Raw genomic sequence first — 26788 nt, 5'->3', positions numbered from 1 at the left:
ATTGAATACCTTTTAGGAAATGAATCCTCCCATTTTTTTCTTTCTTGTTTATCTCTAGCTCTATCCTTAATTCTTAATTTTCTTTATAACTTTTTCTCACATTTATAATGGATGGTGATGATTTAAATGGTCTTTCATGTCACATAACTCCATTCCTCATTACAACTCAAATTATTATTTTTCAACATCCACATTTAATTATCAGAATATGTTATATTATTTTATAAAAAAAAATCCTAACAAAGAAAATCTACAAATTTTAATTTTTTAAAATAAAGACAAATAAAGTAGAAACAAATAAAATGAAAATAAAATACTAATTTTCATTTTTTGGTTATGCCTTTGCTCTCCGTTGTTCATCTCTTCTGTCTCTCTCTTTCTATCAATTTTCTCTCTCCTCTCATTTCTCTCTCTAAAATCTCAGAGCCCCGGATTCTCACGCCGCTATTGTTGTCTCCTCCTTCGATTCCAGGTTCGCATGCCCTAATTTCGATCCATTCGATTCCACTCCTCTTTTTCAATTCCTCTTGTTACTGTTGATTCTATTAGGGGTTTTCTATATGTGCCTCTGCGCCATTTCTTCTATTTCGATCAATGGTTTTCATGGGAATTGTTGCCGGAGATCTTTGTTGATTTTCCGGCGTTGATTATTACTTGGAATTTTTGGTTTTCCGTTTATGGTTTCATGCAATTTGCTGGATAACCTTTTTTTGAAATCTCGTTTTTTTTGGTTTACTTTGGGATTGTTTGAATTTATTCGATTGGTTTTAGGTTTAATTTTTTAATTTTTAAATTTTTAAATTTCAATCTCTATTTTAGGGTTTTATTCATGGGTTTTTTAGGTTAAATTTTTTAAGTTGGGTTTTTGGGTTCAGTGGTATTGAAGAGAGATATTAGAATTTAGAAATAAAGTTATGTTCTTTATTTTAGGCTATCCTCAATTTTTGTTTCAGTTTTTTCATTATTTATATTTGTTAGTGATAAAAGTTGACTTTTTTCTAATCAATTGTAAGTGCATTTCTTGTGACGGTATTTGAAATGTTTAATCAAAATGTTTGAATGATTGACTATGTTATGATACAATGTGGGGTTTAAGGGGTTAATTTTGGAGCTTTGTTTTTGTGCTTGGTATCCAGCAGCTGTTATAAGAAGAGTGTTAGTGAAATAGTTCTTGATCAGGGAATGGCTGGGATTGCGAGTGAGGAATCAGGAGCGGGAAAGTCTGTGGAGGGAAGTTTTAGTGGGCACCGTTGTCAATCTGGTGAAGCGTTGGCAGAGTGGCGGTCTTCTGAGCAGGTGGAGAATGGAATTCCGTCGACTTCACCTCCTTACTGGGATACCGACGAGGACGATGATGGTGGTGAATTTGCAATTGTTAGAATCCTCTTTCTATTGAATGTCGTTTAGAATCTAATTTAACTTTTTCTCTTCATAGGACCAAAACCATCTGAGTTGTATGGGAAATATACTTGGAAGATAGAAAAGTTTTCTCAGATTACCAAAAGGGAACTTCGTAGTAATGCGTTTGAAGTTGGCAATTACAAGTGGTATGTGACTTTGGATATTCTTATGAAAATACATGTTTATAAGTGCAGCTTTTGTCATTCATGTTTTTGTCTGAATAAATATATGATTCTCAACATATTTTAACGTTGATGAATTACAATCATCTCCAACATATCTCTGTTGAGAGGGGAAACTATTGGTTGGATTAGTGTTTCCCATACTTTGTGACTGAAAGGTGTATCATGTATCAAAAGTAGAACATGATGATGACATAATCAACATGCCCCACGCCGAGTTGGTGTTGAAATCTAACATTTGCATATAGTTTGTTGAGACACTCCTTAAGATTTGATGGATGCCGTATGTTATAGTTGGGGTTTTTGTCGCTTTTGACCTAATTGTGGTATGGTATGTGGCAGGTATATTTTAATTTATCCACAAGGTTGTGATGTCTGCAATCATCTCTCTTTGTTTCTGTGTGTTGCTAATCATGATAAACTTCTTCCAGGTTTGGTTCTTGAATTTTGACATTACATTAATGATTGTTCGTTTTGCTAGCTACTCTTTATCCCACAATACTTGACTTCTTTTATGTTCTCCCCTCTTTTCGTGGGTAATGCAGGATGGAGTCATTTTGCACAGTTTACAATAGCTGTGGTTAACAAAGACCCCAAGAAATCAAAATATTCTGGTCTGTTGGTAAATAATTACATGTGTTATTGGAGTTACATTTTATTTTTCAACAGCATTGTTAACCTATTTTACCTGAATATTTTTAGATACATTGCACCGATTTTGGAAGAAGGAGCATGACTGGGGATGGAAAAAGTTTATGGAACTTTCGAAGGTGTATGACGGCTTCGTTGACACTTCTGACAATCTGATAATAAAGGCTCAAGTTCAAGTCATTAGGTGTTCTATGTTTTTTTTTTTTTTTAAATTTATAATATTACAAACACTTCCCTGTATACATTTTAATAGCCCTTAAAGTTATTTTAAATGCGATTCTGACTCCATTTGTTACTAATCTGGAAAGAAGAAAACGGGTGTTCTGTAATCAACTAGTAAGGGTTTATGTTCCTTTTCTAAATGTAGTTTATAGGAAATCTGATAGCTAGCAACAAAGATACTCTTTTTTTTTTGTTGAAAACTTGTCAATATATTTTTGTGAAGTAAGTAATGGATACATTCATGTCATTGTTTTTACATTCATTTCTGGGATTAGAAACCTCGGAATCCATTTTTGTCAATTTTTAACCCAACGGTATTCTCCATGACGTTTTTTTTTTGCTTATTTTTTAGCTTAGTATTTATCTACATTTACTAAAACAATGCATACCTAAATCATTTGCTATTTTATTGTGTTCTGATGGTTATTTGTATGGGGAGCATTAATGGCCCATTTTTATCGTTTACACCGTAGAAACTGCCTATTAATAATTTCTGTTTTAAACAGACATTTTGGGTTCTTTTTTCAGAACCTTTAAAGTTAGCTTCTTTAAAATTATTTTTTTCTCCTTAAAAAAATGCTATTTTGCTGAATAATGTTATCCTATTGGATGCATAGAAAGGTTTTCTGTGGCGTGTTTAAAATATTTCCGCACAACCTGTGTAAAACTCCCACCAACAGATGTACAAAGCATATTGACTGTTGTCTTTTGGCTCATTTGGTTGTCTGTTAGTGTGTTTCTCCTGCTTCTGGTGTTTAAAATACTTAGTTACGAAATAACATCTACCCTGCTGAAACTGTGATACTGTTAGATTAGATCTTATTAGATTATTTTTATATTTTGCAGTGTGCTTAATAGCTTTTAATCAGACGTATGACCATATATATCTTTTTAACGCACAGGGAAAAAGCTGACAGGCCTTTCCGCTGCCTTGATTGTCAGTATAGGAGAGAACTTGTTAGGGTATATTTGACAAATGTAGAACAAATTTGCCGGCGTTTTGTGGAGGAGAGAAGAAGCAAGCTCGGGAAGCTGATAGAGGATAAAGCTAGGTGGTCAAGGTATTTGGTTTTCATTAGTATTGCCTATACATAGATGTAAATTATCTCCTTATGTTCGCTGTTATTTTTATCTCGCTCAAAAGTGTAACCTAAACCGTGAGGACCTTTATATTATTATCTTCTCATGCTCCATGAGCATTAGCAATTTATTGCTTGAAGTTTTAAATCATTTAAGTTCATTTTCCTTTAATCTAGGAAAGTGAATAATGTTAGTCATGTATGGAAGGAAAGAAATCATTACAGAAGGGCAATGCAGTAGGTTAATCATGTAATGAGACCATGGTGAGATTCATTCTAGGCAACTTTGTGTAGTCTTATGGATCTTTTTATGTATTTGAAGTTTTACTTGTATAGTATATCTGAAGTTCTATCTGTCTTGTTATTTTTGTTTAATAGGGATACAAACTGTTTATGCTATTTGATATATTACTATATTAGGATTCTTTATGGCTTGATCTTGAAATTTTTAATTCTAATTTTGTTGCCTAATCAAATATGAATTTGCAATATTTGCAGCTTTTGTACTTTTTGGCGAGAAATTGATCAAACTTCTAGGCGCCGCATGTCTAGGGAAAAAACAGATGTAATTTTGAAAGTAGTAGTGAAACACTTCTTTATAGAGAAAGAAGTGACCTCTACTTTGGTAATGGACTCCTTATATAGTGGATTGAAGGCTCTTGAAGGCCAGACTAAGTGCAAGAAAGGTAGGGTAAAGTTGTTGGATACTGAAGAAATGCCAGCTCCAATTGTTCGTGCTGAGAAAGATATGTTTGTATTGGTGGATGATGTTCTATTGTTACTTGAGAGGGCTGCTATTGAACCTCTCCCTCCAAAAGATGAGAAGGGTCCTCAAAATCGCACAAAGGTGAGAAATATTTTCTATTGGTATAATGATTGCATAGTTATTTGTTTGTCGAGCTTTAATTAAATGACAAATTGTAGCCCAAAAGTTGATTTTACTATGAGGAGAGGAGAGTTATTTATTTGCTACGTGTTCAACGTTCACTGTTTCTTGGATTTGCTTGACTGTTTGTAGGAGTTTAGTCTTCTGTTCACTGTATCTGATTCAGTAGTTCTTCCTTCCCATTTTCTTGTGTTCTTAGTCAGGGATTTTATATTATCGATATGGATTAGTTTCAAAGCTGAAAACTCAAAAGAGCAGAAATCGGTTAGAAGGGAGAACCACCGAATTCTAACTGATCTGGCTCATTACCCTTTAGCCCCCATAAGTAGTGATTGTTGAATATCAAACCCCACGTCATGGTTAGATTCATATGGACTGTCAAATTAGAAATATTTCTTTAATGATATGTGATACTTGTAGATATTAGACGCATAAGTTTTCATTACAACACATTTGAGTTATATTGTAAATGTGTAATGATAAATCTACTTAAGGTCCTGTAGTCACAAAGTCCAAAGTTAATTCTCTTGGGGACTGTTGTGAAATGTCCATTAGTGCCATTTTAATTAATAAAAATTTCCCCTTCAATTTTTGAAAAAAATCTACTCGATGTCCTTGTTGAAATACAAAGAAACCTCATGCAAGTTCCTCTGTTAAACTAAAGTGCCTGTGCTCCATATATAATTATTTGGTTACATGGTAAAAATGTTTAGAGAACCATTTGATTATTTTAAATTTCAATGCTGGTTCAAAAGTGGAAGACTTGGGAAAGAAAGGCAAATAGATGGTAAGAATTTATGGGATTCAATTATAACAAACCGTAACAATAATCAAGAGCTTCCAAAAATTCTGATATTGCAAAATCCTATTATGTACTTCATGGGAAATTTATGCAATGTCTCCTTTAACTGAATATTTCCTCTGTAATTTGAATTTAGATATGTTCAAGCTATCTTTTCTACCTATGTTTCTGTAGATATATTTACTTCATGCTTTAGTGATATTTTCTTTGGACATACTTTTTTTGATAAAGTATTTATAATGAAAATTTAAAACTGTACAAGTATATTCTAGTTATGGTTATGGACATATAATGCACACGTAGAATGGTATTCTTGGTCGTCTGGGAAGTTGTTAGTAGTACTAGTAAGTTAGTCAATGGATATGACAGATTTTGGTTTTGCAGTTTCAAAACTCTTTCGTTGAGAAGAACCTTGTTTGCTTTTTGGCAGGATGGAAACTCTGGGGAGGACTTCAATAAAGATTCTATAGAGCGTGATGAAAGGCGTCTCACAGAATTGGGGCGCAGGACTTTGGAAATATTTGTCCTTGCCCATATATTCAGGTATCATATTCAATTAGTTTTGGTTAAATACTCAGTTACATACCTCTTGATTTTAGTTCATTCTATCTCCTGAATCAGTTTTGTTGCTCTTTTGCATTTCTAAATGTTTTTTTGCTGGTAATGAACCAATGAGCGGTGGGAAGTGGGATCCTTTAATTCACTTCAGTTAGTTATAATATATTTTATATTTGTTGGTTGTGCTTTCACTTCAAATGTAAAAAAAATTAAGAATTGCGTTTCGTTGAGGATTAGGTTTTCATATGGTGAGTGTTAGCCATTTTCTGTTCAAAGTAGCTGCATGTACCGGGCAAGTTAGCTTGGGCCTATATGATTGATTTCTCATTATGCCAAGAAAAGTTGTCTAGGTCATCCATTACAAAGAGCATGTTTGGTTCTGCAGCCAATGTCTGTTGCGGTCTAAATGGAAATTTCTATATCTCAGGTTTCTATATTGAATCTGTATGTGAAATTATGTTCACCTCTAAAACTTAAGTTGAGCCAGAAGGATGCTCTCTCTGTTGCTTTTAGTTGGTTGTTTGGAATAAATCCAAATGGCAGCATCATTTGTTTGGAATAAATTTAAATGGCCGCATCACTTTTTCTTCCCACTTTGTTAAATGTTATCATCCTGCAACCTTGTGTAGTTTTTATACGAGGTGTTGACTTTATGAATGATAAAATAAGGCCTGCTAAACTTTATTTTGGTATGCAATCTGTTTTATTATGTTTGCTCTGCTTATTTTTTTAATCTTTGTTTACCTGTAAGTACTGACTGTGTAGGCTATGAATGAATTAGGTTATCCTAATTATTTACTTAATGGATGCAGCAATAAAATTGAGGTTTCTTACCAGGAAGCCGTTGCTCTGAAGAGACAAGAAGAACTCATCCGCGAAGAAGAGGCAGCCTGGCTGGCTGAAACTGAACAGAAAGCAAAACGTGCAGTTAGTGAAAGGGAAAAGAAGTCAAAGAAGAAACAGGTCTGGCATGTATATTTATTATCAAGGGATCTTATATCCTAAAGTTGTTCTCACATAAGTACTGCCTTTTCTGGTTGTTCTGATATTGTATTGGGTTTTTATGTAATCATCTTTCCAAGATTAAAGATTTTCTGACAAGCTCAAGATTAAGTGACTTGATTTCCTCTACAGAACATGCATCTTAAATGTCATATGTAAAATCAAAACAATAAGCGACATATATGAAGCACAAACTCTGGCACCGACACGGAGGCACCAACAATGTAAATGTCAATAACATAGGACACTGACACCAATACACACATTGACACCAATACACACACACACACATATATATATATATATATATATATATATATATATATATATATATATATATATATATATATATATATATATATATATATATATATATATATATATATATATATATATATATATATGATCAATCAAAGCCGTTAGATTAATGAAAATCAATGGTTAAGATTTGGAGTAAGTGTTTTAAACTTACTCCTGGAGTAAGAATATCCCTCCTCATATATATATATATATATTTTTTTTTATTCAAATATGAATAAAATTATAAAAGGTCAATCGATAATCACTATATATATGAATTGAGAAGTTTTTTTCATTACATCTTTTTAAAAAACATATGATAATTTTTCACCTTTATTCAATCATCTACTGCAGAAAAATTATTACTCCAGGAGTAAGTTTAAAACACTTACTCCAAATCTTAACCATTGATTTTCATTAATCTAACGGCTTTGATTGATTATAAATATTTCCAAAAATAATTAGATTAAATGATCAATTAAAACCGTTAGATTAATGAAAATCAAAGGTTATGATTTGGAGTAAGTATTTTAAACTTACTCCTGGAGTAAGAATATCCCTCCTCTATATATATATATATATATATTTTTATTCAAATATGAATAAAATTATAAAAGGTCAATCGATAATCACTATATATATGAATTGAGAAGTTTTTTTCATTACATCTTTTTAAAAAACATATGATAATTTTTCACCTTTATTCAATCATCTACTGCAGAAAAATTAAAAATGATGCAACCAAATTATGTCTTTAACCCCTCAATGATCCTCATTGTGTCAAAACATCTTTATAACTCTCTTGGAGTTTGTAATATTATTTTACTCACGCATTTGTAATTTATTAAAACATCAAGTTTTGGCATATTGGTTTTTTATGAGGTTGCACTTCCATTGATTTTCTTCTGTTTTAATGTACATGTATATTGCATTCCCATAAATTAGGTTAGGTTACAAACCAGTTGGCTAATCATTCCTTCATTGGAAATATTTTGCCAGCAATTTAGTGACTATAATTTCTGTGATTCTTTCTTAATGTTCCCTTTCATTTAGCATGCTTGCTATTAGTGGGATTAAAGGACATTGTTTTTTCATATACATGGGGCATGAGTGAGTAGCTCTTGGTTTTCCCTTTTAACAGCTTACAAACAGTTGTTTCTTGTCACTCCAGGCCAAACAGAAACGTAACAATCGAAAAGGAAAGGATAAAGGTAGAGAGGATAGGCCTATTGTGGCTGTATATGACAAACAGCAAGACGATGCTTCTGATGAGAAAAAAGATTCTAACATGGATGGGGTTCAAGCTCTAGATGAAAAGTTTGATGCCCTGGAAGTTGTTTCTGATGTGTCTGATTCTATGATCGGAGTTGATGAAATGCCTCAACCTGATTCAGAAGAAAGAGATGCAAGTCCTGTTAATTGGGATACTGATGCATCAGAAGTTCATCCTTCAACTGAGGCGAGTAGCAATGGTATAGCCGGTCTTGCGCCTGTGCAAAATGGATTGACTGAGAAAAGGAGCAGTTCAGTGGTGGATGACAGTTCTTCGACATGCTCTACTGATTCGTTGCCTTCAGTGGTGATGAATGATCCCCACAAAGGGAACTCCTTTTCAAATTACAAAGTCCAAAAGTCGCCTAGCAAGTAAGTTTTTTATTTTTTTTACTGTTCCTTCATGTAGATGAATGCCATAGTTGTTTCTTTTGAAGTAATATGCTTTGCCACTTCATATCTGTAGAGGTAAGAACCGGATAAAAGCATCATGTAATGGGAGTAATTGGACAACTGAAATAGACAGTCAGGCATCTGGTTCAGCTGCAAATGCTGTTGATATTAACAGGTCTGGAAATGGCAAGGTAGGTGAATCTGAGTCTGAAGGTGCAATCTGCTTACAGGATCGGTTGAAGTGGCTCGACAAGCCTGTTGTCAGAAAGGTTATCTTTTTTCTTAAAGCTCGTCCTCATGATTTTCTTGTTTTCAACGTTTTTCATGCTACATGCTGCTTTCTCATGTTTGGCTATACTTGAATCTTCCCAGTTTCTTTTTTACCTGTCATGAACTATCTATCTAAAAGCTTAAGCTGTAAGGTGAATACACAAATGGTTTATTATTATACTTCAAATTTGCATCCTCGTGGAAGAGTCTTGTACTTGTGTTTGGACAAAACATGTGCTAAAATTTAACTTTTATTAGAAGATGTGGGGCGGCAAGGTCTAAGTTCTAACTAGGTTATAGCGGCTTTGATTCCATTTCATGAACCAACTAAGCTTTTGACTGACGACACAGTTTTTTTATATTATATCTCTAACATTAAGGAAAAGCCTTAGTATTTGGAGCTTTGTGTAAACATACTCATTTTCACATTTTGTGCCTTTTCATTCTTTTCATTGTGTTTTTTTACACGTGCTGCTTTAATAACAACTTAAGATCTGTTGCTTTTATGTGAACCTGGACTTTTTTTTTTCTCTTAAAGGGAGGTAGGAGCTTGGATATGGCGTTGCTGTAAATTAATGATTTCATGTTTATTGTTTTTAAATATGTCCTTCTACTTATTTTACCTTTTACTTGCTGCCCTGTTTCATAAATCATGTATATTTTTCAATTAACGTCCCTCTTTAGTGCCATTACAATTTGAACCTTATTTAATAGGCTTTGTTCTTCTACTTAATAGGAAGAGGAAGTTCTTGTACTACAAAAGAAACAGAGCACTAAAGAGCAAGTTGATGTTGAAAAACCCGTTGATATTGTGAGTCCACAAAAAGATATGACATCAGTAAGGCCTTCCTCGCCTAGGAGTCCTCCTAGAAACTTACCCTCACCTGTTAATGTCAAGAGAACATCTTTAAGTCCCTCACAACAGACCAGTAAAGATACATCCTCATCTTTAACTTCTGCATCACAAGCAACGATTGTTCCTAAAACAGAAAGCCAGAAGACTTCACCTCCAAGACCAACTGAGAAACCTACTACGCAGGTGGCTATGATGTCAAGGCCTTCCAGTGCTCCTCTGGTTCCTGGTGGTCCCAAGCCAACTACTTCTGTCTCTGTGGTTCAAACAGCTCCGCCTCTTTCACGCTCAGCAAGTGCAACTGGTCGATTGGGTCCTGATCCCTCACCTGCTACTCATAGTTATGTTCCTCAGTCGTACAGAAATGTAATGATGGGGAATCACGTGGCTTCAACAGATACCAGTTTCGCTCATTCCACATCTAGTTCAGGAGTAAATCCATCTTCAAGCTACTCACAACAACCTTTAGTATCATCAGCAATGTTTCTTTCTCAGAGCTCTGACAAAATGGATTCTATTGCTGCTCAGTCTAGTGTTCCTTTTGGTATGATTGCTCGCGATGTGTTGCAAAATGGACCACAGTGGATGGAGGGTTCTCAAAGGGAAGCCAACAGAAGCATGCACTATGAACCATCATCCCGACTCAATGATGTTCAAAACCACGACTTGTTCAGGCCAGTAGACAGTAGATCTTTGGACCACATGGCAAATGAGTTTCAAGCTTGCACATCTAGGCGTCAAAACCAAGGGTTGTTGGCGGATGAGTTTCCTCACCTTGATATCATTAATGATCTGCTTGATGATGAGCATGGTATCGGAAACACAGCCGGGACAAGTTCAGTCTTCCAATCCTTCAATGATGGACCACATCTGCTAAATCGACAGTTCACATTTCCAGGTGATTTGGATACAAATGATGATTTGGGATCCTCAACGAGTTGTAGGTTTGAGAGATCTCGAAGTTATCATGATCCTGGGTTTCAACAAGGGTATGGCTCCTCCGGGGGACATTTCGACTCGAGGGATTATCATCCACATGCAAGTGCACTACCATATGGAAATGGAAATGGAAAGGTAGATGGGTTGGTTCCAAACCAATGGTTACCAAGGGCTGGTTCTGATCTATCCTATCTAGGCATGAGAAATCCAGACAATGATGGTTACCCTTACTATCAAGATTACTCGAATTTGACATGCGGTGTCAATGGTTATACTATATTCAGGCCTTCAAATGGTCAATAGAGGGAAGGATGATATCTATTGCCGACAAGTTAATGATCATGAATGAATGTAATAATGTGTTTAAGGAAATTGTTGGGTCTATTTAGGATTGGAGCGAGGTTGTAATCCCTTGATAAGAAAACATTTTGTAAAGAGTGTTTCTGAGTAATTTGGTTCCTTCCAGCTTTCCATGAATTTATACATGCCATGATCTTTTGGGATTATGTTTGTTTCCGCCAAAGTTTATGTTATTTGAGTGTTATAAAAATAAGGAATTCCATGTTACGGACCAAAAATGGTGATAACAATTCACTAAAATTTGAGGTGTTGGAATTTATTCATAATCAGTCATTTTTTAAAGTATGCTATTAATAAATTGTATGAAATTATAATGAAAAAATGTTTACTGAGTCGAGTACAAGAGCATTTACTGTTGAATCTTACTCACCCTTATCAGATTAAAAATTTTGTAGCTCTAAATTTCCTCAGGAATTCTTACTTATCCATGATAAAAATAAATAAAATTTTAAGGTGGTGGTTCCCCTTCAACATCATAAGAAATACAAGAGTATGATTCCCATTACTTAAGAACTTTATCGTTGAATAAAATCCAACTCATTTTCTTTAAAATATTATGGGAGGATATATATTAGGGATGATATTTAAAAATTTGTGAGATTTACTTTTTCAGATCCTCAAGTAGCTGAGTCTCTTATGATTCTGATAATTGATAACCCACACTTTCAAAGAATTTTGGCGTATAAGCTTGTGTAACATGACTAGTAAACCACTAGAAAATTTTGGTGAATCACCATAAGATGATCCTTTGAGATCGTAAGCCCTCTACAAAATAGCTTCATTCCAGGTAGAGATACAACTGATAATGCCATTATTCTTTAAGAATTTATTTACCATATGCTTAAGTATAAGAAGAAACAAGTTAAGTATAAGAAGAAACAAGTTAAGTATAAGAAGAAACAAGGTGATGTTATTTATTAACTTGATCTTAATAAGGATTGGGATAAAGTGTGTTTGTCGAAAAATGAAGGAGGTTTAGGAGTTAAACATTGCGGAAAGTTTAATTTGTCGTTGCTTAGTAAGTGGAGATGGAGGATGTTTATTGAGGAGAATTCTTTATGGACTAACATTCTTTCTTGCAGGTCCAATGATATTAGGAGGACAATGCTTTCAAATTTGGTGATACATAAAAGAAATATGGTTTCCTTCATCTGTTTCTTGTAAACTTGGAAATGGAGAGATTATTGATTTTTGTGCAGATCAGTGGGTGGGAGGGTATCCGCTTTGCAACCGGTTTCCTTCTTTGTTTTTGTATGCTGAAGTTTCTTCTAAATAGGTTAGTGACAACGAATTTTGGAACAATGGTTCTTGGGTTTGGTTAATTAAATTTCGCAAAGGCTTTTCTGATGATGATTGTAGGTCAATTGGTAGCAGGAATTGCTATGAATATGTACTTAACCCCTAGGTACATGGTTCGATTCCTGCGGGAGGCAAAAACAATATTTCCTGGGCAGCCGATAAGCGGACCTAGGGGGGAGTATTGATTAAGCCGGTAACATGCTCGGTTGGCCGACACGGTTGATGCGTGCAGCGGATATCGGGGTGTTACATTGTTTTTGCCTTCCGCAGGAATCGAACCATGTACCTAGGGGTTAAGTACATATTCATAGCAATTCCTGCTACCAATTGAGCTGCGCCTTTTTAATGTAACACCCCGATATCCGCTGCACGCATCAACCGTGTCGGCCAACCGAGCATGTTACCGGCTTAATCAATAATCCCCCCTAGGTCCGCTTCTCGGCTGCCCAGGAAATATTGTTTTTGCCTCCCGCAGGAATCGAACCATGTACCTAGGGGTTAAGTACATATTCATAGCAATTCCTGCTACCAATTGACCATATGGTCAATTGGTAGCAGGAATTGCTATGAATATGTACTTAACCCCTAGGTACATGGTTCGATTCCTGCGGGAGGCAAAAACAATATTTCCTGGGCAGCCGAGAAGCGGACCTAGGGGGATTATTGATTAAGCCGGTAACATGCTCGGTTGGCCGACACGGTTGATGCGTGCAGCGGATATCGGGGTGTTACAATGATAATGGGGAGTCCCTTGTGGATTTATTGAGACTTATCAATTCAGTGCAGCCCGTGATTGGAGTTTCGGATTTGTTTGTTTGGTGGAAGAATCCTACTGGTTTTTCGATTAAGGCAACTTATGAGATGATTATGGCTTGGATGAAAACGTTTATAAGGAGTTATCTTCTTTATGGAAAACCAAGATTCCGAATAAGGTGTCAATTTTCGAATGGAGGTTACTTTTGAATAAGATTTCCACTAGGAAGGCTTTGGCTTCTCGGGGTATTTTATTCGACCCGGATAATTTGGTTTGTCTTTTGTGTTTGTTGGCGGAGGAGGATACAAATCATCTTTTTGGAAATTGTTCGATCACTTTAGGATGGTGGAGTAATTTCTTAGATTGGCTTCGTAATGATGTTTCCTCTATTTCGGGTAATATCTTTGGCCGTCTTATTGCTGTTAAGGTTTCTTGTAAGTCTCTTTTTGCTGTGAACACTAGATGGATCTTCGACTTGGCTTTTTATTGGAGTCTTTGGTGTTGTAGGAATGAAATTCTCTTTAATGGGGGAGTGTTGGTCAATATCGATACTTTGGTAAAGATTAAATTGTTAACTTGGAAATGGGTTATCACTTTCTTTAAAGTGGGTGACAATCTTGTTTGGTCGGATTGGTGTGTTAATCCCGCATCATGTATTGGGGTTGTCTAGTTTTTGTTGGTTGGTGAGGGTGGTAGTTGTTTTTTTCCATCTCCCTTTTCTTTGTATGCTTTTGGGTTAGCACCTCTTATGCTCTTTTAATATAAGTCCATTTGCTTATAAAAAAAGGAAAGGATTATGACAAAATATATTACGATTATCACACTTAAACCCTTTATTATTTTGGATTTCCTTATGATATCATCTCTTTGACCATGATCAATATCTCTCTACTTAGGTCTCTTTTCTATGGAATGGGAGTATGACTGAACACTTTAAACCATTATACGACCTTCAACAAGGAGATATTTTATATCCTTACCTTTTTGTTTTTTTTTTGCATGAAAAGACTTGAGGATTCGATTGATAAAGCAGTTCAGGAGGGTCACTGATAACCTCTATATACCAATCATAATGGTTCTAAATTATTTCACTTGTTCTTTATAGATGATGTGCTAATATTTATGAAGGAAAAATGTATCAAACATAGTTCATTGCTAACCTTTTAGGTGATTTTATTCATTTTAAGGCTCAAAGTAAGTCTAGATAAGTCAAGAGCGTACACTTCTAAAAGTGCTAGTCAAGCCACTAAAGATGATTTTGAGAAGTTCATCGGTATGAAATATATCAACCAATATTAAAATACTTAGGATTCAAAATGAAATACAGTAGCACAAGGAAAAATGATTCCTTGGAACTCTATGATAATGTAACTTTAAAACTCTCAATATGTTTATGACACCATGAATAAAGATGTGAGGGATTTTGTTTGACATGCTAAGACATATTAGTCTACGCATATGGTTGGTTGGAACAAGATTATTAATACTAGAAAGTTAGGTATTTTAGGGATATGTTAGATTTTTTTTGGAGCTAAGTGCAATCAAAGAACAAACTGTTGACAAAGTGATTTCAAAAAATAAGAGGTAGGGGAGGGAGGGAGGTGAATTGTGATATAAAAAGTTTTCAAAAACTATATAAAATATAGAAATTTTTAAAAGGTTTTAAGCAGAAGAAAAAGAAGAAGAAGAATGGATAGTAAGCAACACAATTTTTTAATCTTGATTTGGTCTCAAACTATGAAGCTTACGTTCAGTTCCCAAGGACAACACCTTGAAATATTTCCACTATCAACTTTGAGTTTTTATCACATGCTCAACCGAATAACCTTTTACACCAAAATTTTACTGCTAGTTCATATGGAAAAATTTATATATTATATGATATCTTATTTTATTCTCTTTTAGCATCATCGAAAATCTGTTAAGCACATAGAACCACATAAACTCAGGGTCTCACTTTTGGAAGATAAATATCTTTCTAAATATAATATGTTCCTCGATAAAAAAAGATCGCCTACATGAAAATCCATTCTAAAGGTTATTGATATGTTGAAATATGAGTTATTTTTTGTATAAGAGATGGATATACTAGTGTTTGGTTTCAACCATGACTCTCAAAACATCATATTTTTGAGAATATCCAAGATACTCCTTCCCTACTTGCGGGATTTAAGATCAAGGACCTATGAATTGATGGTAAAAGTATTATTATAGACTTAAATCTTATAATTCCCCTAAAAGTAACTATCCTAATTCAAATATTACAACAACTTTCATTATTTATGTTGAAAACTACTGGTTGTTGAGTAAAATTCTTAATGGTAAATATACTACCATAAACAAATTTCATCGGCCATCATATATGCGTCATAATTATGATTGTAATGATCACTATATATAATTGAATATGGAAGTTATCTCTTTAAATTACATTTACAATATATATATATATATATATATATATATATATATATATATATATATATATATATATATATATATATATATATATATATATATATATATATATATATATATATATATATATATATATATTTACTATGTCATTGAATTACATCAAAATTAACGTTATATGAAAGCTCATTTTGACGTTAATCTTTGGATATCTTGATGATATAGTAAATCATTATAGATTAAGCTCAAACTTTATAGGTATGATCTATATGATATTATGTTTCAATCCAACGGTTGAATTTAAAAAATATTAATTCGAGATGTAGTTATTGAACGAGTGTAACTCGTGGTGTAACTCTTCGGGTGTAATTTGATCCCTCCTCATATATATATATATATATATATATATATATATATATATATATATATATATATATATATATATATATATATATATATATATATATATATATATATATTATATATATATATTAAAGGGCAATCGTCAAGGATCATTAATTACATTTTGGATCCATTAATATTCTTAAAAAAAGAGTTTATTAAATGTGTCATTTAAGACAAAAAGTGTTATTTAAGACAAAAAAAATTGAAAATTTCTAAACCATAAAAAAATTGAGACGTTATAAATTATTATATTTATTATTGTTAATTGTTGCTGCATATTTCATTTGCAATACCTACTGATTTTTAATTTTAGAAAATACTATTAGTTTTTTTACAATTATTCTCATATTTTAATGATATTGAAATGAGATTGTAATATTTTAACCTCGAATTTCATTTAATTTCAAGTGTATAAATTTTTTAATGTGAATTTAATAATTAATTAGTGAATTTAATAATTAATTATATTTAATTATAGTTTTTTTATTACAATTAAAGTTCATTTAATGCTTCTTATCCAGTGCCCGGGTAGCAGGACCATTTTTTTAATTTGTGATATCAACATAGAATTTTATATATATTTAATTAAATTGCATTATAGCATGACAATATTCTATTAGATTAAAGTCTCTCTCCAAATATCTAATAATAAATATGATTAGATATTTAGATAGATGCATGTTTAAATATTGTCATTGATCCCATTGTTCTTCTTAGTCCCGACCATGCCTATAATTAACTATATCCCGAATATACACGTTTTTGGTAGGATTTGACCAAGGTAATTAAGATTTTCATATGGTGATGAAACAAACTTAGATTTGATTATTTAAAATTTAATATGCAAGTCATTTCTTGCGTGTGCTCTTGTGATTGTATGATATCAAAGTCCTCTATATGCCATATTGCCTAAGTCTTTGACCACTTTTCACATTACAATATTTCTCTATACCTTAGTTCCAAGAAATTTCTCAAACTTGACTATTGATTTCCTTCACTATTTAATCAATTTGTAAGAAGAGGAATGTGTATAAACTCTATCTTTTTCGATCAATCTAATAGGTTTTATATATGGATATAAATTTTAAATGGTCTCAATCAATTATCGGACGGAGATTTAGTCTTTTCAATTAACTCTCAGACTTAGCTCTATTGAATTTAATATAATATGAATATAAATGGAAGACGATGCTGAAAGATTTTAATAGCATATTAGATTTTTTTATATTATATTTAATTAATCTTATAAAACCCTCTTATAAAAATGTGACACTTTTATAAATTTTAACAAGACTTTATTATTAATTAAGTAAGACTTAATTTTTTTCAATATATATTGATACTTATAATTTGATATACAGAGAGATATTTATTTAAAAAATGATGAGCTTAAGTACTTAATGAATTGTAGATAAGGGTGAATTATTTAGGACAATTCGATAAAAAATATTAATTTAAATAATTATTTTATTACTATGTGTAGTACAAATATATAATTCTTTGAATCAGTTACGTGGAAAATCACTTACGAACAAAACCGTTGATTCAATTTCTTGAGCAACATATATATAAAAACTTAGTTAACACGCATAAATTAAAGACCAATTCAAATATACATATAATTTTTTCTAAACTTTCAATATTAATCCTTAAATCTCACCTATAGTATAGTCATTAGTCAAAAAACTTCAATTAACAATAAAATATATTAGTCAAAAGTGAAGCCTCAAAATTGGATACATGCACCTACCTACCAATATATATAAATACCAACAACAACCTCTATAACAAGATATACAAGTTAAGCCTCAAATTGGATTCAATACACCATGAGGGTTTTCAACATTGTTTTGATACTTCTTTTAGTTCTTACCATAATGTATGTGAGACCAAGCCTTGGTGGTAGGGTTTTGAACATAGAGAAGTGGAAAGAGCTTAAGTTGCAGGCTCTTGATAAGGGTCCTGTGACTCCTTCAGGGCCTTCTGGATGTTCATTTGTCTCAGGAAGTGGTGGTACACATTGTCCCATTAAGGAAATGAATGTTGCTGGCCATGCATGGAAGATATCAAAAAGCTAGCTAGGGCTTTATTTGTGTGACACATGCATGATTCTTGATTGTTGGATATATTATGTTTTAAATTTTGTTTAGAGATAATTGTATCATATAGTATGTTTCATAGATGTATATGTACTGTACATTATGATTATAGTTACATTGAATTTTGTTATTACAATTTGTAAATGATATATGTATATTGTAGAAATGATGATTTGATTTGTTTGTTTTGTTTTTAAGGGGATGATGTTGTTTGATTTAAAAATTCAAAGCTGTTCAATTAGGTCTCGGGAGAAACCTCTTGCCAGTAGTCTTGATTAGAGTCTATGTGTTAGTTCTCGGGTTTTATTTTTCTTAATTGCCTTGAGTTATTCTTTCATGGCTGTAACTCAATTTGAGTTTGTTGAAAAAAGTGAGAAACATTTGATTAAAACCGCGTGTTTGATTAGTACTACGGAGTTTGAACATTAGAAACGAGTTTGAACATTAGAAACATTCTAAATACAAATATTAACATAATTTCTTAACACTCTTTTCAAGTTGGATCATATATGTCATATAAGCCAAACTTGTTACAAATATAATCCATTCAAAAACCCTTAAGAGACTTAGTGAATATATCAGTCAATTAGTCTTAAGATTTGACAAAATCTGTGGTGATTTCTCCATAAAGTAACTCGTTCCTTACATAATGACAGTCTATTTCTATATGCTTGGTTCTTAGAGATTATTGCCATAGCACGATATTCAAGAGCTTCAATGTCCAATGCGCTTTGTGCTCTAACTCCACTGGAAGATGACATGCTTTACCATAAACCATTTGAAAAGGTGTGAGACCTATCGGTGATTTGAAATCTGTACGGTATGCCCACAATGCTTCATCCAATTTTATAGACCAATCCTTTCTTGATGCTGAAATAGTTTTTTCAAGGATCTTTATAATCTTTCTATTACAGACCTCGGCTTGCCCGTTTGTTTGTGGATGATACGGCGATGCTACCTTATGTATGATGTGTTGAATGCAGTATAGGGCAAGCAACAAAAAAGATTTGGAAATATTGATCCGGGAATTATCGTCCACAGAGATGGATGTTGGAGCGGTAAAGCGGCAAGCAAAAAGTAATAGGTATTATTTATTACCGGGTGATATAGGTTATATCGTATCGTAGTCCACAGAGATTGGTGATACCGAACTGCCGTTCGACGGTTTCTTATGGTATTGAGTTTGGGTTAAAATGGGTTGAAAGCAAACAAGTAAAAATTAACATATGAACATAAAAAGAATTCATTCTTGATAAAGAATAGCTTATTTGGTTTGAATCTAAACTACTCCTCACAAACTTAGATTTATCACTCCGCCGTACTCAATCTACAATACTCGTCAGAATCACCACATATCCCTCACATCAATGTCCATGTCTGCAACACCGACGGAAATTCACTATATTGCTCTTTCGACGATGTCTCCACCGATCGAACAACACAGAGACATTAAACTCAGATATTATGTGGATGTTAACCCTAATCCAATGTCTAGAATCAAAAGCTAACAGATATCCCCCTAATCAAGATCTATGGTGTCCATGTCTGCAACAACACAAATCCAGAGCATTTAAGCAAAAAGATCAAGGAAACACCGATTAAGATTTGTAAAGCAAATATATTATACAACTAGTACAAAGAGTAACAAACATCCATGTGTTTAGAGTAAACTTACAAACAAACCCAACAAAAATGGTTACAAAGAGAAGAGGAGGAGGAGAAAACCAAATCTTTCGCGGTGTCAATCACGATCAATCGAGCTCCCGACCAAGAATCTTCCGATTACAAGCCACAAATGTTGTTTTCTAAGCTCAATCTACCAAAAATGACCTAGGATGAGTTGGGGTTCAAAAATATCCAAAACATACCTAAAAAATATGATTTTACAACATATATACCAAAACTGAAGTCGCAGACCGCGCTAAGCGCGCCCACCGCGCTAAGCGGGCTGCTTTTTATTTTTCTTAGACCGCCAGACCGCGCTTAGCGCCAAAAACCCGCTCTAAGCGCCCAACTTTCTGCCAAATGGGTCAAAAATGCTCCCAGAGCCCGCTTAGCGCGGTCAAGCCCGCTTAGCGCGCTCAACAGAACAGCAAATCTTGTTTTGGTCATATCTTGAGAACCGTAACTCCGATTTGCGCCCGGTTCGAAGCGTTGGAAAGCTTATTCCATGCTCTATCTAACAATGAACAAATTGCAACCAAATTGATGAATTTGATCATCCTTATTTTGAGCCTTGTCCGCCGATGAATTGGTAAAATCGCGTGTTCGCCGCCGTGTCTTCGACACTTTATTTCTCATAGCTTCGAACACGCATAAATACCTACAAAAAGACAACAAAACTATCAAACGGTATATATTTACACGAAAACGTAACAAAACACAAACGATACAAATATACACAAAAACGGGGAATTATTCAAACGGTATTAACAAAAAGCGTCGTTAAGTGCCACTATTTACATACACAAAAGTAACACAATTTGGCACTTAACAACTCTCCCCAACTTGAACTTGTTTGTCCCTAAACAAGAATCAACTAACTCAAGGAAACAAAAGCGATATTCAAGCAATTACGCAACAACAAGTTTTGAAAAACGGACAAGTGTATGACTCAAATGCAAAACGGTACACACAAAGTAAATACTTACCACTTAAACTAGGACGATTACATAAACACGAAACAAACGCAAAGTACAAATAATATACCAAACATTCTAAAACAATACAAGTTCACAAATGAATCACACCTAGCAAAATGAAATCATCGGTAGATGACAAACACACAAAATGAGGTAATTTCACTCACCCACAATCTTACAAACAATAGACAAAATTATGCATTCATCTCAAAAAAAATTCACATCGACACATGAAAACATAAATCACAAGGGCTTTTCAAGGTTGTAATGTGGTCGGGAAAACAAAAAGGGATGATTCCTAAAGCTAATTGAAACAAAAACTTGCCTAATTCTAAGGGAGATATAACTTCCACAAAGTTTCAAACAATACAATTTCAATCCACTTCTTCTTTCACACCAAGTGTTACACCAAACACACCACTTATTAACACAATTTATTCCAGACTCTTTTTGTCTTACTATTTTTCAAAGCTTTTCCTCTTTTTTCTTTCTTTTTCTTTTTCTTTTTCTTTCTTTTTTTTTTCTTTTCTTTTCCTCAACACATACTCAACCAACCAAACAAGCACATAATCAATGTTCTCCCCAACTTGAATTCAACCAACGTTATACAATGAATACTCCCAACTTTCTAAGGCAAGGTAAAAACTCATACAACAACAAGAGGTTGAGGGTTCAAGAAAAAAAACAACAATCAAAATCCACCAAAAAGCGAACTAATTCTCAAGTTCAAAAAGAGAAATGGATAATGACAAAAAGCTCAAAGGGGTTAACAAAAGATCACACACTCACAAGGTGAAATGAATATATGGCTAAGGTAGTTGTGCTCAAAATCAAACAAAATGCCTTGATCATTTTCATGCTTTCACAAAGTCAATACAAACAAAAGATTTAACATAATAAAATCCAGTTAAAACAAGAGTTGTGGTCTCCAGCATATGTAAATAATGGACAGCTACCTCACAAAAAAGGTGGGAACTAAAGTGATTCACAAATGAACAAGTATACAAAAGAATGAATGGCATAAAAGTTGTAAAAAGCCTAAGTATCATAAATATGCTAAAGTCTAGAAAGCGATAAACACATACCTTGAACGTGTACAAAACTTTAACAAAATCATTACCATACACTCGCAAGTCGAAACGATCAAACTTGGAAAATCACCTCAAATTCCTCAAGCTACTCAAAACAAGCTCAAAGACAAACACACAACTATTAATATACACAAACTAAAAAACCAGATGAAATTGTCTAAACTAAACATAAACTAAAAAGAATAAACATGCTTGTTTTACGTCGTAAGCTCGACGCCTGTTATTTAAGAACGTTCCTCCAAGTCACTTCCACCCGGTTATTCCTAACCACACACAAGCAAACGTGAAAGGAACCAAACAATGATATAACAAATTTACAAATATAGAAAACGTGTGCAAGTATAGTAAACATATACAAGTATCAATATAAAAAAAGTGAGAATATACAATATGTGCGATATATACAAAACTCAACACTAAAGAAACTATCGCAATGCGAATTCAATATAAACACCAATCCCCGGCAACGGCGCCATTTTGTTGGAGCGGTAAAGCGGCAAGCAAAAAGTAATAGGTATTATTTATTACCGGGTGATATAGGTTATATCGTATCGTAGTCCACAGAGATTGGTGATACCGAACTGCCGTTCGACGGTTTCTTATGGTATTGAGTTTGGGTTAAAATGGGTTGAAAGCAAACAAGTAAAAATTAACATATGAACATAAAAAGAATTCATTCTTGATAAAGAATAGCTTATTTGGTTTGAATCTAAACTACTCCTCACAAACTTAGATTTATCACTCCGCCGTACTCAATCTACAATACTCGTCAGAATCACCACATATCCCTCACATCAATGTCCATGTCTGCAACACCGACGGAAATTCACTATATTGCTCTTTCGACGATGTCTCCACCGATCGAACAACACAGAGACATTAAACTCAGATATTATGTGGATGTTAACCCTAATCCAATGTCTAGAATCAAAAGCTAACAGATATCCCCCTAATCAAGATCTATGGTGTCCATGTCTGCAACAACACAAATCCAGAGCATTTAAGCAAAAAGATCAAGGAAACACCGATTAAGATTTGTAAAGCAAATATATTATACAACTAGTACAAAGAGTAACAAACATCCATGTGTTTAGAGTAAACTTACAAACAAACCCAACAAAAATGGTTACAAAGAGAAGAGGAGGAGGAGAAAACCAAATCTTTCGCGGTGTCAATCACGATCAATCGAGCTCCCGACCAAGAATCTTCCGATTACAAGCCACAAATGTTGTTTTCTAAGCTCAATCTACCAAAAATGACCTAGGATGAGTTGGGGTTCAAAAATACCCAAAACATACCTAAAAAATATGATTTTACAACATATATACCAAAACTGAAGTCGCAGACCGCGCTAAGCGCGCCCACCGCGCTAAGCGGGCTGCTTTTTATTTTTCTTAGACCGCCAGACCGCGCTTAGCGCCAAAAACCCGCTCTAAGCGCCCAACTTTCTGCCAAATGGGTCAAAAATGCTCCCAGAGCCCGCTTAGCGCGGTCAAGCCCGCTTAGCGCGCTCAACAGAACAGCAAATCTTGTTTTGGTCATATCTTGAGAACCGTAACTCCGATTTGTGTAACAGCCCGAATTTTGTTATTTGACTAATTAAATAAATAAGGATTTATTTACTTAATTTGGACGAAGTTTGATAATTAATTGGATCGTCGGTGTTATTGAGAAATATGTTCGGATTATTAAGTGAAGTTGGAATTTATACGGTTAATCGGAGAATTAATAAAGTGGAATATGTAGAGAAATAATATTAGAAATAATATTATTATTGGATTTTATTTATTTGAGACAAAGTCGGATTTAATTGGATTAATCGGGAAATAATATTATTTGTTGAAGCATAATTATTCATTTGACTACTCTATTTTTTCAATTGGGCCTACTTGTTGGGGTTATAAGCAATTAGGAGGTGTTATTCATTTGAAGCCCAATATAATAAATAAAGATAGAAAGAGAGAAAATGAGGTGTAGAAGAATCATTATCTCATTTTGCTGGTTTTTGAAGAATAGAAGTGGAGGAGAGGAACAAGAAGAGGAACTAGGGTTTTGGAGGAGAAATCAAGAGGTAAGGGGGAGAATCCCTAATCATTATGGGCTAGTATAATGGGGTAAATTGGTAGATTATCCTTATAAATTGTTCATGAATAAATATTATGGAATGGGTGTTTTGACTTCCAACATTATATTGAAGAATCTGTAAAACGAATTAGAAACTTAAGCTATCATCCGAAACATACTGTTCATTTCATTGTTTTCATTTGATTTGTGTAGGTACTTGTTTTCAATTTACTTGTTTCCTTCTCATTTGTTTCATTAAAGTATTTTACTTACTGCTGGTGTTTACTCTTATTCAATTTCAACATGAACCACAAATATACTCACTTTGCTAGCCACTGACCAAACCAAAACGTGGGCCACCAGCAATTGTTAATTTGAAAACGTGAAAACACTGTAGCCACTAGTTGATTGGGTACCGTAAAAAGAACCACTTGTAGTATGTTTTTTTTACTGTAGCGATAATTACTACATGTAGTTATTATGACCACCCAATTTTATGGATAGCATACATTCATGACAGACTAGCGGTTGGCCATACTGAAGCATACATGTCTCATTAATTATTTTCCTTTATTCATTAATATGCTGATACATTAATTTGCTAGATATACTTCTATTTCTTTTTATATAGTAGTGCTACCACTACTGGCAGCTAAATCAAATGATAATGTAATATTACTCCGGTACTGTAGCGATAAGGCAATATATGGATGTTATGCTTACTTACTGTAGCTAGCCACATGGAGAACGAAATTGGAATTCCTTTCATACCCTGTTCCGAATTTTGATTAGAAGAGAACATATATATATTTAGGGATGTATGACCTGGCCATGTTTGGTTGTTTCATGATGTGTGCCTATTCCTATGATGTGACTTATCGTGGCATACATACACTAACCTTATGCTTCCTCAAATCAACTTTAGATAAATGCAAAGGTTGTATTACCTGACAGATGCATAAATGCATACCATTATTTAATGGACCACTTGTAGTACTTCTACACTGTAGCGCAATCATAAGATTTTGGATGCTAGGTCCATTGGCCAAAATGAAAACATGAGTCACCATCCTACTTTAGTCGACAGAACTCGCTATAGATATTAGTTTTGGTCACATGGCAACTGAACCAACATTTTCTAGTAAGTGAATATGCTACTGTGATGTACTGTTAGTCATCCAAAAACGTGAATTCATATTAGTAGTAGATACAACTACTATCCATTGCCATTGGACAAACAAAAAACGTGGACATCAATATATTTTAGTGATAAGGAATGCGACTGTGTTAGCTTCCTTCAATAAAACAAAAATGTGAATACTATCACACTCATTTATGAAATGTGAGGAACACACATACTAATTAATAAATGAGTATGTTTATAGGATTGTCCTAAGGTTGAATTTTCTATGAATAGTTAGATGGCATGATCCTAATGACTTAGTAGTTATTACGAAAAATAGTAAATTCTATATAATTGATAAATTAGGAATTCACATGTGATAAATATTAATGACTAGTATTAATTAAAAATAGTGGATTGGATTTGTGTGTTGATTATTATATGTGAATAATGCTTATGTGATGAGAATGTTGTGTACAATATTGTGGAATGATTCATTGAGTGAATTATGGTGATATGCTAAATATTAAGATGGTAGAGATGATCTTAATTGCATATGGTTGATTAACATTGTACATACATTCATATCATGGATGCCTTGAAACATAGGTGGTTTGCTTTGAAACATAAGCGAGGCTTAGATTCTAAAGTGAATCGGAAGCGGTAAACTATATGTTTACGTTTGGTGGGCTTTGGTCTTGTCCGGATCGGAAGTGTGGCTTGGATTCTAGATATTGAATCGGAAAGCGGTGAAACTTTGGGTTCACAATTCGGTACCACATGCATTGCGTCACATATCTTGCATTGAGTCACATTAAAATTATGCGATAATGGATTATGTGAAGTTGATGTAGTTGTGATATGTATATGAGTTTGATAATTGAAACGAGTGAAGTTTGAATACATATTTGATTAAATGTGTGAATATGTGTGAATTATGATTGTGTACTTAATGGAGAATATAATAGTAGAATTGAAATATTATACTATGTAAGCTTGTTGTATACTCGATAATATGTGAAATATGCGTTGATTACTATTATCTATCCTGTTTTACATAGTATGACCAACTACTTGAATTGTTGATTTAACCATTATATTCTGTTATACTTCTTCATAATGGTTCGTATTCTCACCCTTCTGTTTTAATGTTGCCCTCGTTTGGCGACATGCAGGTTCTGGAGCTTAGTAGCCGTGTGTAACCTAGCCGAAGGTTCTTCCTTGGTTATTGGAGACTAGGTAGTGAGTCGATGCTCTGGTCATGTAACACTGGGTAGACTAGGTGTATTGAACTCATGTTATATTTGTGTGTGAATTATGTTATGACTTGTGAACTTATTTATTGGTTACATGTCTTTTTGAGAGGCTTACAAGCCAAACCTTTTGATTAAGTTTTATGTTGAATTGAGATTATTAGTCGATGTATGATCATGGTATGGGACATGAATCATTATAAATCACATGAGTATCATATTTTCCGCTGTGAATGCATATCCAGGTTAAATTGTGATTTGATATTGAGTGTTATTAAAATGACCAGGAGTATTGTGCTGTGTAGATAAATGCTATCCGTTTTTTTTTTTTTTTGTTTTTAGTTCTTCTAAAAGCATCGATGTGACGCCCTTTTGAATTATATGCATGTTATTCTCTGATTATATGTTAAATATTTTGGGGTATAAAAAGGGGTGTTACATTAGTGGTATCAGAGCATGGTCGACCAGTTGGT

The 26788-nt window shown here is 33.6% G+C and overlaps 1 protein-coding gene across 2 annotated transcripts; it reads left to right on the top strand.

Annotated features, from left to right (window-relative positions):
• The first annotated feature begins 319 nt into the window (after nt 1-319).
• LOC131625836 (TNF receptor-associated factor homolog 1b-like) lies at nt 320-11316 on the top strand. 2 transcript variants are annotated; one of them, XM_058896666.1, is made up of 13 exons: nt 320-472; nt 1140-1357; nt 1436-1547; nt 1926-2014; nt 2129-2197; nt 2286-2418; nt 3359-3517; nt 4034-4382; nt 5654-5766; nt 6594-6744; nt 8255-8727; nt 8822-9017; nt 9755-11316. In XM_058896666.1, exons 2-13 carry the CDS (start codon nt 1183-1185, stop codon nt 11111-11113), a joined length of 3378 nt encoding a protein of 1125 aa, XP_058752649.1. In that variant the 5' UTR covers nt 320-472; nt 1140-1182; the 3' UTR covers nt 11114-11316. The 2 variants fall into 2 exon arrangements, with proteins under 2 accessions (XP_058752649.1, XP_058752648.1); XM_058896665.1 differs by having other exon boundaries at nt 1140-1360.
• The last annotated feature ends 15472 nt before the right edge of the window (nt 11317-26788 follow it).

The sequence above is a fragment of the Vicia villosa genome, unplaced genomic scaffold, assembly GCF_029867415.1.
Source record: "Vicia villosa cultivar HV-30 ecotype Madison, WI unplaced genomic scaffold, Vvil1.0 ctg.000244F_1_1_3, whole genome shotgun sequence".
Lineage (NCBI taxonomy): Eukaryota > Viridiplantae > Streptophyta > Magnoliopsida > Fabales > Fabaceae > Vicia > Vicia villosa.
This window is presented reverse-complemented; position numbering and strand designations above follow the sequence as displayed.